This window comes from Aquarana catesbeiana, linkage group LG01 (genome assembly GCF_042186555.1).
Source record: "Aquarana catesbeiana isolate 2022-GZ linkage group LG01, ASM4218655v1, whole genome shotgun sequence".
In the NCBI taxonomy this organism is placed as follows: Eukaryota; Metazoa; Chordata; class Amphibia; order Anura; family Ranidae; genus Aquarana; species Aquarana catesbeiana.
Window position 1 is genome coordinate 190,543,196 of NC_133324.1, and position 13,439 is coordinate 190,556,634.

Below are 13,439 nucleotides of genomic sequence, written 5' to 3' on the forward strand. Positions count from 1 at the left end.
CAGCTGTTGGGTTCAATATCTCTGTGCCTCTGTGTTTCTTGCAGGCCTGGCATAGGTCACCCATTTGGTCAAAGATTCCTATTGCAACCTCGCCTAAATCCCTGTTGCGCCTAGGCCTTATAGTCCAGATACCCACTTTGGAAGTAAGAGCTGCATTCACCAGTTCAGCCCCAGAAATAGAGGTCTTCTTGGAAAAGACAGAGTTCCATCTGAGCCTTGCCCTGACCTAGGTACTACCTCTGCAATCCTAGGTGCATTAGGGGACCCTTGCTGGGTGACCAATGCCTTGAGTAGACCTGAGTGGCTGCTAGAGTGTGGAGCAGTACCTGGCAACCCAGATGTGGAAGGTCCAGTTGCAATACGACATCCTGGCGTCAGGGTAACTGTATGAACCAGGGATTTTCGGTGCTGGCCTTTGTCCCAGCGTTGGGACATGTGCTGCATTAGGGGCGTATAGGTTTCAGATGTTGTGCCCCTTCAGGGATCTGGCCTGTGGGGAACCCAGACAACTTTCGGACCCCGGCAGGGGTGTAACCAATCAGCTTCCAGACCCTGGTGGTGGGCGGTATGACCAATTGTCAGACTTGAATGGCATGCTATCCAGCAGTTTGAAAGACCTAAAGAACACCATCAGACACTGAGGGGAAACCATTTTGGACTTATCCTGCACCCACATGGACTTTTGGGTTCAAGGAAGAATAGAGGGTCCAAGGGCTGCTCCTCAAGGGGGGTAACTGTCAGGACTTGTGTCATTACCTGGGTCACCTGCTGGTGGCACTGTTGTTCCTGGAGTCGAAGGGCGCAGTTCCGGTGGCCACCAGTGGGTGTCTCCCAGCAGCTGGGCTGTCTGAGTAATTAGGCAGCACCTGATGTGGGCCCTTCAGTCCCATTCTTGACTGAAGTTTAGTACTTCAGTGTTCTTCCTGTGAGCCGTATCCCTGGCTGATCTTGATCCTTGGAAAGATTATGAGTGATTCCGCACAAAGGGATGTACAAGGCAGATAAAAAATATATAAAATATAAGAGACAACTGCTGCCCCTACAAAATACTGCCACCTGGGTGGAGTACAGAAAAGTTAATTGGGAAGGGTGTAGGTGTTCCTCTTAGAGGGACTAATATATGTAATATAAAGGTGCTTAGAGTAGATAAAGTGACACGTGCTGGAAAATAATATTATAATAACTGAAAAGCGATGTGATGTATTAAATGGGTACCACCTATGGCAAATAAATACATTAATTTGTGCTTATGTGTTACACCCTCTCCAGAGTGCAAAAGTTTGGATGCCTTCAAGGTTAATGATGTCCTATGCTGATGATTAGTGTGAAAATTACACCCATGTTTACTTTTACTCCTGCTTATCCGTATCACAGGTTATTAGGAAAAAAGTGAGGGGATTTGACCCCCTGCTATTTGTGCAACGGAAGCTGGTTGCATAAGCTGGTGTTTGCACCGTAGAGTGATTGTAGTCAATAATTAACAACTAAATTGTATTAAAAAAACTGGGTGAAAAAATTATCCACACAACAAAAAATTATGATAATTAAATTAATAAAAACTTAAATATGTAAACAATCCTATTCACATTAGTAATAAACAGAACAAACAACGTGACTTGTGCTCTTTAAAGTGTCCAGTGCTCTTGTAAAGAAATATATTGCTTCTTCTTGCCCTCTTAACTGGGTGATGGTGTTATCTTATCCGCGCTCCTTTTATGCATGCACTCAGTAAAACTAGTTTTTTACTAGTTTTTTTTACTAGTAAAAAAAAAAATATATAGTAAAAATGCCATAAATCTATCCCCTATTTTGTAGATGCTATAACTTTTGCGCAAACCAATCAATATACGCTTATTGTGATTTTTTTTTTACCAAAAATATGTAGAAGAATACATATGTTTATGATGTTTATTATAGCAAAAAATATTGTTTTTTTTCTAAATTGTCGGTATTTTTTTGTTTATAGCAAAAGAAAAACAAAACAAATACCACCAAAAGAAAGCTCTGTTTGTGGGAAAAAAAAGGACGTCAATTTTGTTTGGATACAACATCGCATGACCACGCAATTGTCAGTTAAAGTGACGCAGTGCTGTATCGCAAAAAATGGCCTGGTCATTCAGGGGCAAATCCTTCTGGTCCTTAAATGGTTAACTTTCATTTTACTGTCATTTTCAAGTAAGAAAAGTACAAAACCGAGCCTGTGGGGCATACTCTGGCTCAAGGTAATTACAACCAAAGGCATTGCTGCATACTGCTCATAAAACACTATAAACCTGTTTAGAGTCAACAAGGTACAAAGGAGCAATTGTGTACTCTACAGTCAGGTATGGGGGACACACAGGGAAAGAAAGGAGGGGCACATCCTAAAACATGACATGCAGCATATCAATAGCACATAAGTCTCATAGGTCTATAAGGTTGCAATAGTAGTTCAGAGATGAAAAAGAGGGAAGTATTTAGTGGCAATCCAAAGGTTCCAAATCTTAGTCAATTGCTTTTGGAACTACAGAGAGCACTATGTTTTTTCTTTTTCTCTTTTAGGAAATGTCTGTGTATGTTGAAGCTACAGTTGAGGAAGTAAACCGTATTATCCATAGTAGCTTCTCCAGGCTATATTTAAAGCTTTTTTGGCTACACAGTACTTCTATAGATCACAGGAGCGCAGTTAGTTCTGCACATCTGTGACCCATTTTGAAGCCTGCTGTTGGCTGGCATCACAGAGCCGGTCCAGTGTCTGCGAAGATACTGACCGTATGATCGGGATCCACCCAAAAACCTGGCCTGGCACCTGCCTCTCAGCGATCTGCCGAGAGCCTGAGCAAGCCCCTCCCACCCCCTCCACAGTCCAGCGATCCAGTAAGCAGTAGAAAACAGAGAGCCGGAGACTCTCAGCTCAGAGTGGAGGGGGAGAACTGAGCGATCGCGGTCTTTGATTGAGTTCTTTGTGCAGAGCTGACGGGGACAGATGCAGCATTGGATCGATGCTGAATCCACCTAGGTTAGTATATTTTTTTTTTCTTTTCCTAAAGCCCATAATTTTCAGAGGGACTCTGCTATATTGGCCTTTTATAATATTTGGCCCCGTTCACACATACTGCAAAGACCTGCGTTTTACCTCACTAGAAAAATGCAGGTCACCAAAAGGACAAATAGAAAAACATTGTTTTTTATGTGTCCTGTTCACATCACAACGCTGGTGTCATGTGTAGTGCACTGCGTTAAAATGCCACATGTACACTCACTGACCACTTTATTAGGTACACTTTGCTAGTACCAGGTTGGACTCCATTTTTGCTTTCAGAACTGTCTTAAGTCTTCGTGGCATGGATTCAACAAGATGTTGGAAACATTCTCATAGATTTTGGTCCATATTGACATGAAAGCCCCATGCAGTTGCTGCAGATTTGTCGGCTGCACATCCATGATGCAAATCTCCCATTCCACCACATCCCAAATGTGCTCTATTGGATTGAGATCTGATGACTGTGGAGGCCACTGGAGTACAGTGAACTCATTGCCATGTTCAAGAAACCAGTTTGAGATGATTTGAGCTTTGTGACATGGTGCATTATACTGCTGGAAGTGGCCATTAGAAGATGGGTATACTGTAGTCATAAAGGAAAGTACATGGTCAGCAACAATATTCATATAGGCCGTGGCGTTTAAATGATGCTCAGTTGATACTAAGGGGCCCAAAGTGTGCCAAGAAAATATCCCCCACACTATTACACCACCACCAGCCTAAACCGTTTATAGAAGGCAGGATGGATCCATGCTTTTATGTTGTTTACGCTAAATTCTGACCCTACCATCTGAATGTTGCAGCTGAAATCAAGGCTCATCAGACCAAGCAACGTTTTCCCAACCTTCTATTGTCCAATTTTGGTGAGTCTGCAAATTGTAGCCTCAGTTTCCTGTTCTTAGCTGACAGGAGTGGGACCAGATGTGGTCTTTTGCTTCTGTATCCCATCTGCTTTAAGGTTCGATGTGTTGTGCATTTAGAGATGGTATTCTGCATACCTTGGTTGTAACGAGTGGTTATTTCAGTAACGGTTGCCTTTCTATTATCTCAAAACAGTCTGCCCATTCTCCTCTGACCTCTGATATCAACAAGGCATTTATGTCCACACAACTGCCGCACACTGGATATTTTCTATTTTTCAGACTATTCTCTGTAAACCCTAGAGATGGTTGTGCGTGAAAATCCCAGTAGATCAACAGTTTTTGAAATACTCAGACCAGCCCATCCGGCACCAACAACCATACCACGTTCAAAGTAATTTAAATCCCCTTTCTTCCTCATTCTGATGCTTGGTCTTCACTGCGTCTAGATGCCTAAATGCATGGAGCTGCTGCCATGTGATTGGCAATTTCTGTTACCAAGCAATTGAACAGGTGTACTTAATAAAGTGGCCGGTCGGTGTAAGTTTATTAAAAAAAAAAAAAGCTGTATGAATCCTGGGATTGGTTGTTTGAAATGGTGCCTGTATCCTAATACTGAGGGGAGGTGCTTCCAATGTTATACCATACAAAAAGAAACACACAAGGAAAAATCCACAAAGGCTACCAATTAAAAAAAATATATACATTTATTGGACATAATTGTAGGGCTACCACCCCCTCCCCCCAGCTTTGTTTTTATTAGGGGAATAGAAGTTGGATGGGGATAGGGTACTTATGGGATGCCCACTTGATTGAAGGAAATTGGTAGGGACTCAACTATATACACTCCAGTATATATATCCTCTTCCTCCTTGACCTCCAGCACATACACTTGCTTGCAGACTATCACTCCCAGGACCAGCTAGCACTGATGTGGGGACCTGACACTGGCTCTGTAAGGCCCAAATCAAATGCCCTTTGCAGGCAGGGACCGCAGACCTCTATGGTGTAGTGAAAATATGGTAGTCCTTAGTGCTAGCTGTCCTACATGTGACTACTGCTCCCAGTACCACCTCTTCAGGCACTGCCAGCCCTTCTGGCTGCAGCTGCCCCTTTCCACTGTCCGTGCCACCACAGTCCTCCTGACTGGCTCTGTACCCATCACAGTCCTCTCAGGCGTGCCTCCCAGTCCTCCTGACAGTGTCACTCACCAGCTCTCTTGGCTGTTCCTGTTCCTCCTGGAGACTTGCCCGGCAGTGTTCTCCCGCTGTCCTTCTTGCTCCCTGTGCCTCTGTAGTTTTGGGAACTTCTAGCACTAGAGGGTGCTACACAATATATCAATATTGTATTAATGTGGCAAAGAGAAACCCCCCACCCACTTGGGGTATGTCCCCAACATCACACAGGTAACCCCTAACCTCCCCCTTCCTACCCACAGCACACCCAGAAACCCTTCCCCCACCCACTTGGGGTATGTCCCCAACATCACACAGGTAACCCCTAACCTTCCCCTTCCTCCCCATTGCACACCCAGAATCCCCCCCCCACCACTTCAAATACCCTGGGCCACCCCTCTCCCAACGGTACCCTCCCTCACCCTTCTACCCCAGCTAAAACCTAGCTACCCCCTCACAAAAGAATATGAGTTCCTGTCTGTACAGGGACTCCTACAATGGTTGACAAAATCCTGGTATATGGTATAACTGCTAAATCATGCAATATAAACACCTGCTGTGTCTGCTGTGTCCCACCCCCTGACCCAGTGTACATACACAGATATAGGGAGCGTCTGTTGTACTAGTGAAGCAAATTGCAGCGTTAATCAGAAAGATATGATGCAGTATAACCTTAAATGTATGTGATGGGTACTATTACTGGTATCCCCAAATGAGCATGTAGCAGTTGATGTGGTACAATAATCAGATGATGTATATCCCCAAATGCTCCCTACATAAAAGAGACCTGACATACCATCCAAGCTTATTGTACTGTTTTCTCCTAATGCAGCTCCAGAAAACCCTGTTGGATCCAGCCTGCTATGCAATTATAGCTTGTGTTGATGAAACACTTAGCAGCCGATTGACCGCAGATCTCTGTTGACCCAACAGAGATCTGCAGTCGGTTGGCTGTCTGTATATGTATGTCCACCTAGGGGATATCTGTCATTGCATAGCACTGCTGAAATAGCTCATATAAAATACCCTGGCTGGAATAAGCAGCTAAGCTGAACATGTCCCTGTCACGAATTTGCACGCCCACGGCGACTAGCTAACCGCGACGTGCGTTCCGTGACCGGGGTATGAGGAACTAACGGAATAATGGGGAACTTATACTGAGCATGTAAGACTGGCTGCGGTACTTTCACAGCCCGCACTACCTTTGGCCACCACTAGAGGGAGACTCCACTCCAATCCAGCTAGCTGACCACACACAGGCAGATACGAATCTTACATACAATCCGGTGCACTCTAAGGGTTGGGGAGCAGTCTAGCAATTACTATACACTTCTAGGGTTCTTCCAGCTATCCTGCAAGCTTGAACCCCGGTGTTAATCACTCTTCCCACTGTCCCCACACACCAGACACACATTAAACGATAGCCTGCCACTACCCAACAGTTCGACCGCAGATTGGTCTGCTGAGCCACCACACACACAGATCTGCGTCTGGCAGATCTGTTAGCTTACAATCTGCATGCAATCTGCCAACATACAGTGCAATTGCATACCAATTGGCACATAACTTAGACCAAGTATTTAAGCACTAAAATACAACAACCTTTCCAGAGATATGAGTCCTAGCTTAGTACACAGAAGTCACTTATTAATTTTATCATTTAATATCCCGAAAGTGGGCAGTGCATATAAGATATACAAAGAAAAAGGATTTACCAAAAAAGATACAAAAAATGCAGACACACAATTGGCAATTTGCTATGAAAATAAAAAGGGATAAAAACAGAAATAAATAAACAAAGTCTATCCGTTAGTAGAAGCATACTGGAACATGTGGGAACTCCCCAGTTTCGAACTGGCCTCGTGGAAGAACAATGTCCATATCTCAGGCCACCCAATTTATTGAAATATGGATGTGGGCTGGACTCTAGCCCTTGGCCAATCAACCCTGGGGGGTGTTCCTGTCTCAGCCCACAAAAGGTTTTGTGTTCTGAATTAACCAGAGTGGAATTGGCCCAGAACGGCGCTGATTGCTGGGTCGTGGATAGGATTTCCGATACCAGCGCATCATGCCGATCGCAACAGTACCAATCACTGCCTGCCTGCTGCAATCAGGCACCATATAACGGTTTTGTGTGGTTCTCTAGGACACCATACAGAGTTACATGTACACGTAACCCATCAGCTGTAGGATCAAAAGGAATTATTCTCATCTCTTTGTCGTTAATATTTTAGCTTTTATGAGAGATATAATAGGTTCCTTAGATCTCTTGATATTAATCAAAGCTTACAGACTGTCCGGAGCCTTGCGAATGCCCCCTGCAGATCCGTGTAGCCAAGATAACTAGCAGTTTTCTTTGAGCCTCATGAAGGTGGCAATCTGTTTACTCTAATGGGAACTTTTATTGGCATCTAGGTGTCACTTCGATCCTAGAAAAAACTGTTTCTGTCCTTTTCAAATGCTAATGAAAGAACATATGTGCATGACTGACATTGAATACTATATTTTTAATAACCCAGAATTAAACTACATCTACAATTACACTACTTCTACAGATCACACCACATCTTGTTAAGGCAAAACTATCCTACGCTTACATTTTCGTCACAGTCCCGAGATATAATCATGCAGAGAGTGAGAACCACAGTCTATTACTGTGTGATATATGTGATAAGTGCAATGTCCGTCTCCTCTCTCTCCCCTCAGGGGAGGCCAACAGTATGCAGCAATGATAATCTCCACTCCGTGTTCAGCAAATATAGTTCCCCACATACTGTACATTGCACTGGCCACCAAGTAATGTTCACTCAATTAATGGATCTGCAATAATATGCATGAAAATGATCCACTCACCAGTCCCATCGATCTAGATGGCTTTAGGTGAATAGTCCAGTATAGTTGCAACATCCATTTCTTGATGCTGTGGGCTATTGGCTTCAGCTAAGGATCCCCCAAGGCATCCACTCAGCTGTGCTGTAGGTTGCATGTTACAAGGTTTGGAGTCTTTTGTTTCTCAGGCATATCTAGACCCTGTCAGAAACCATGAATCAGACTGAGACAGAAGTATAGTTAAATCTCACTTGTTTAATAATAATAATAATACAAAAAAGTAAGCAGAGTAAACGTAGTCAAAACATAGCCAGAGTTCAGGAACCGGAATGGATAGTCAGACAAGCCAAAACGTCAGGGAGCCAGAGATGATCGTAGTAGAACAGCAAGCAGGATCTGGACCAAGAAGGAATGTCAGCCAAGCAAGTCTTTAACAGGAACACAGGAGAGCGTCTCTAGAGATGTGAGCAGGGTGAAGGCAGAGATCATCTGGGCTGGATGGCTTAAGTAGGCAGGACTGACAAACAGAATATCATTAACAGGTGAGTCACTGTGGAGAGATAGGAGCCGGCAATTAGCCGACAGCTGAGCGGCCAGCTCAGAGAAGGAAGGGCTGAGCCCAGCTCTGACAGACGCCCTCATAGTGTTCCTTTAACCGGCTGTACCGGCATCACTGGTATACAACAGACTGTAGACCAAGAGGGGGGGGCGTGAACCCATCTTCTTACGTGTTTCGCATAAGCTTATTTCACACATAGAGTCCCTACACAGATAGGACCTAATCATCTTTTGTGAGGGGGAGCTAGGTTTTAGCTTGGGTAGAAAGGTTAGGGAGGGTACCCTTGGGAGAGGGGTTGCCCAGGTTATTTGGACTGGGGTGGGGGGTTCTGGGAAGGAAGGTGGGGTCGGGGGTGACCTGTGTGATGTTGGGGACATACCCCGAGTGGGTGGGGGGTTTTCCTGTTTCACATTGACACAATACTGATATATTATGTCCAATAAATGTATATATTTGTGTGTGTGTGTGTGTTTTTTTTTTTTTATGAGTGTACGTTTATACCACATTTATGTCTGTAGATAAAAACTAAAAAGTGTTCAGCTCTGACCCTGGAACTCTACTCTCTGCTGATAGGGCTCAGAATATTTATGAACTTTCCCTGCACCTTCTGGGCACACCTTCCCAGGGATTGGCCGGAGCCCCAAAAATATGCAGACTGTTACTTTCAGAAGGCTCTACGAGACAGGGGGAAGTAGCAGAACAGCCGTCTGTTTGACACTGAACAGTCCTAAGTAATGAACCCCTCCCTCCTTCTCTGCTTAGAGTGGAGCTAAATAAATTTACCTTGCAGCCTTCTCCAAGTTTAGGAGGGTGCTACACATAGGAAAAATAATATAACGTGAAAGAAATAAACCTAACCATTTAACTACTACAAGTGAGCCTAAAGAATAGTTTTCCTTATTAGCCAGAGTAAGCACCAAAGCAAAGACTACAGTTTGCAGGGGCCCTACAATTATTGTCCAGGAGTTGCAGATTAGTCACATGGGGTCTAATATATATATATATATATATATATATATATATATACTGCTGATGGGAAGCCTGCTATAAAATATCAGACAAATATATATTTCAAAGCAGGCTTCCCATCAGCAGTGTCCCTGTCTCCCTGTCACCCATCTTCAGGAGTTCAGAACTCTTCTAGCACCATCTATATGCACACTGTGATGATGACATGAGACAAATGTATGGCCACATCCCTCCTGATGATGCTGGGTGACAAGCTGTGATCACAGCACACAACATCATCAGGACAATTCGCCTGAGAATGCCATCTATGCCTTCCAAATGATCTTCTTCCTTGTTGCCAAGGGTAGCCAGGCGGTTTCCTGGATGCTGTGCTACGATTGGCCACAGATTTCCCCGCTCGCCTTCCGGTTCAGCTTTGCTGGCTCTGATTGGCGGAGGGAGATCCCGCCGAATGACGACGTCCTGTAGAGGGCTGGCGGCGGAGGTGACGCAGGGAGAGGGATGGTGGAGGAGACTTGGTGTTATTGTTGTTGTTTCGCTTCTTCCTCCGGCTCCTCCTCCTCAGTGCGGTGTCCGCGGCTCTCAGGCTCCGGGGTCGCTCTGTCTCCGGGATGTGCCTGTGTTCAACATGGAGAACAAGCGTGTGGAGGTTCCCGAGGGGGTCTTGGACGACCTGTGCAGGTGACTGGGGCTGGAGGGCTTGTATGGAGGCACTACAAGGCTCAGCATTGCTTGCCTACTGGCAATTGTAGTTCTGCTGGAGAAATGGGCTTCTATGTGTTATCAGAGGCATGAAAACTCGCCCTGTCAGCCTGTTATATATACATGCGCCTTCCTTTTCTGGGGACCCTGTGCTCACCTGAACAGCCCCAGGCCTGACACTTCCGGGTGTGTCAGATAATGTGTTCCCCTGCTGAGTGCCATGCTTTTTCCTGACCACCTGTATGTTGCTACAGGACACAGGAGTAATGTAGGGATCAGCGGGATGAACCGCAGTAGCCAGAGGGGGGCAGGGTTGTCCGACACTCCAGGCACCACCATATTGGTGGTGCCTGGAGCTGTTCAAGAGAGCTTAGGACCAACACTCCGCCTGACCGACAGGGGAGCAGGACAGGCATTGTCCACCTTTTGTGATCGTCTTTCACGTTCTACCCATATTTAGGGTCTAACCGGAAACCTGGTCACATGACCCAACGTACACCTTCGACCAAAGTTTTTTTTTTGTTGATAATACAGTGTAGTGCATTTTTACTGCTAATCTGAAATTTTTAATGTGCAGTAAAATCACGTGACATTAAAAAAAGGAACTACCACTATTTTATTCTCTAGGGTGTCTGCTTTCAGAAAAAATATAATGTTTGGGGGTTTTATGTAATCTTCAGGCCTCAAAATTATTTTTGAGGCCTAAAAGCCATTGTTGAAAGAAAGCCATAAGAAGTCCTGTTTGCAGTTTGCGAGAAGCCATGTTGGGAACACAGCAAACATGTAGAAGAAGATGCTCTAGTCAGTTGAGACAAGATTGAACTTTTTGACCTAAAAGCAAAACGCTATGTGTGTTGGAAAACTAACACTGCACATCACCCTGAACACACCATACCCATTGTGAAACATGGTGGCAGCATCATGTTGTGGGGATGCTTTTCTTCAGCAGGGACAAGGAAGCTGGTCAGATTGCTGTTCTTGGACGCCCTCCATCCAATCTGACAGAGCTTGAGTTATTTTGCAAAGAAGAATAGGCAAAAGCTGGTAGAAACATCCCCAAAAAGACTTGTAGCTGTAATTGCAGCAAAAGGTGGTTCTACAAAGTATTGACTCTGGGGGGCTGAATACAAATGCAAGTCGCACTTTTCACATATTTATTTGTAAAAAAAAAAAAAAAAAAATTAAAACAGTTAGTTGGCACACATCTGTCTTGCAGCATTTGAGTCCTTAGTTGGAGTCCCAGCCAGCACACTATCTGCATGGAGTTTGTATGGGCTCTCTGTGCTTGCGTGGGTTTCCTATGAGTACTCTGGTTACCTACCACATTCCAAAGACAGTCTGGTAAGTTCACTGGCTCCTAACCAAATTGGCCCTAGTATGTGTACATATACAGTGTGTATAAGAGAGAGAGAACTTGAATTGTAAGCTCTTTGTGGGCAGGAACTGATGTGATTTGTATAATATATAAAGTGCAGTGTAAAACTGTTGGTACTATATAAAATACCTGTAATACATAAATAATAGCTCTTCTTTGGAAACAGGGTCTCTAAATATCTGTAAAGGAGATTTCTTTATCGTACATCACGGGTCACAGAGCCACATTAATAACTGTATGGGTTATATGGCACCTTCAGGTGATGGACACTGGCACACCCTAAACAGGAAGTTCAATTCCCCATATAACCTCTCCCCTTACCGGGAGTACCTCAGTTTATTTGCCAGTGTCTTAGGTGCTGGTCACGAGTAGAGATGTGTTGTGCTGAGCTCCGCTGGAATATTCCTTGCTGGGGCAAGCCATGCAACCGGATCCATTCAGTGTCTTTTCCAGATCGAATTGAATGGTACCCGGGCCTCGTGTCTGAAGAAACGAGGTTTTACCTGTAACGCTTATCTTTTTAGAGTGATAAGACATCACCTTTTAGACTGAATCCAAATGTATGTACGGTCATATATCATATAAATAAACATGTGCAATAAAACAATAAGACTAGCATCAAAGCTACAACCTAATGTGCAGCAATAAAGAAGAATTAATGTGAGTCAATGTGTGAACACCCGAGTATTATATTAAATGAAGATCCTGCTGTATAGGAACACAAGTGCTTGGGTCCACCACCATATGTAGAGTGACTGGCCGCTTACCAGAGACCCATGACCCCCGTTACAGAGGGTCTGAGTGAGCTGTTGGATCTTATTGCTCCGGACCACCATAAAGCCGAGATGAAAAGCTGGGATGGAACATCAGGGACCTTGGTGTGGATGGATGGATCCACGAAACATCGGGCTCTCAGCAGAGTGATGTAACCATGTATGGAAAAGAAGGGGGGGCTCCAATAGTGTAAAATCTTAAGGCTTTATTAAAATCAAATAAAATGTACACTCACATGTAAAATCGGAAATAAGCGCTCTTTAAAAAAACAGTCTGGAGCACCGGCCGGATGCTCACAGACAGCCCCTGGAAGACGTAATTTGCTTCCGAAACGGCGCGTAGGGCTGAGCGACATGATCGCGTCACCTCCCACGGATGTTGTGATACCAGTAGGACGGGCTGTCTGTGAGCATCCGGCCGGTACCTGTATCAACTGCAGATCGCGTTCCTCCAGCTTCTCTTGGCGAAGAGAAAAGCTGGAGGGGTCCGCCTTATCTGCCCAGGGGTGGCACGGGGCGGAGGCACAGGAAGATCCGCCTGCTCTATGCAGCCAGCGTGGGAGCTCTGAGTGCTGGGTCGGACGGCGGGTGACGTCAGTTCTGGCGGGGGTCAGTGTTTTCTTCTATACCCGCGACTTCCGGTTCCAGTCGCGGGGATTGAAGGCGGAACATGCACTTGGCTGGTGCTGCCTCATCTTTGCTGTGGGGACAGCACACGGAGGTTAGGAGAGCACACACTCCCCAGAGGGAAGATGTCGGAAGCGGAGGCTTTTCGAACTGCTCCCACAGATTCCTGCACCAGCCACTCAAAGGTAAGGGGAACCCTGGGGTGGTGTTCCCTTAACCCTTTCCTGTAAGCTCCACAGGTGTTTGTTTCCTCTGGTGGTGGGGGGAAGGGTTGTAACCGGGACCCTGGTGGTGGTTGATCCTGGGAAGAGCACCCCTGGTGGCCCTCTGTGGAGGTGCTGGTGGATAAATTCTCTGACTGTTTTTATTTTTTCAATTTTTCAGAGCAAGTCTACGGAAAAAAGCAAGTCACCCCATAATCCCAAGAAAAAATGCCCTTCATGCAGAGCTACGTTGGGGGAGTCTTGGTCCAAACCACTTTGTAAGGAGTGTATAGAGGGGTTCGTAAGGGAGCAGTCAGTGGAACAATGTTTGGATCTAGCGTCCGT

The 13,439-nt window shown here is 45.2% G+C and overlaps 1 protein-coding gene across 2 annotated transcripts in view; it reads left to right on the top strand.

Annotated features, from left to right (window-relative positions):
* Window positions 1-9,869: 9,869 nt before the first annotated feature.
* Window positions 9,870-13,439, top strand: part of DCP2 (decapping mRNA 2) — a 94,164-nt gene continuing 90,594 nt past the window's right edge. For both annotated transcript variants that reach the window (XM_073624623.1, XM_073624624.1), the window contains exon 1: window positions 9,870-10,095. In XM_073624623.1, coding sequence (XP_073480724.1) covers window positions 10,043-10,095 — 53 coding nt within the window. In that variant the 5' untranslated portion in view covers window positions 9,870-10,042. The remainder of the gene's footprint in view (window positions 10,096-13,439) is intronic.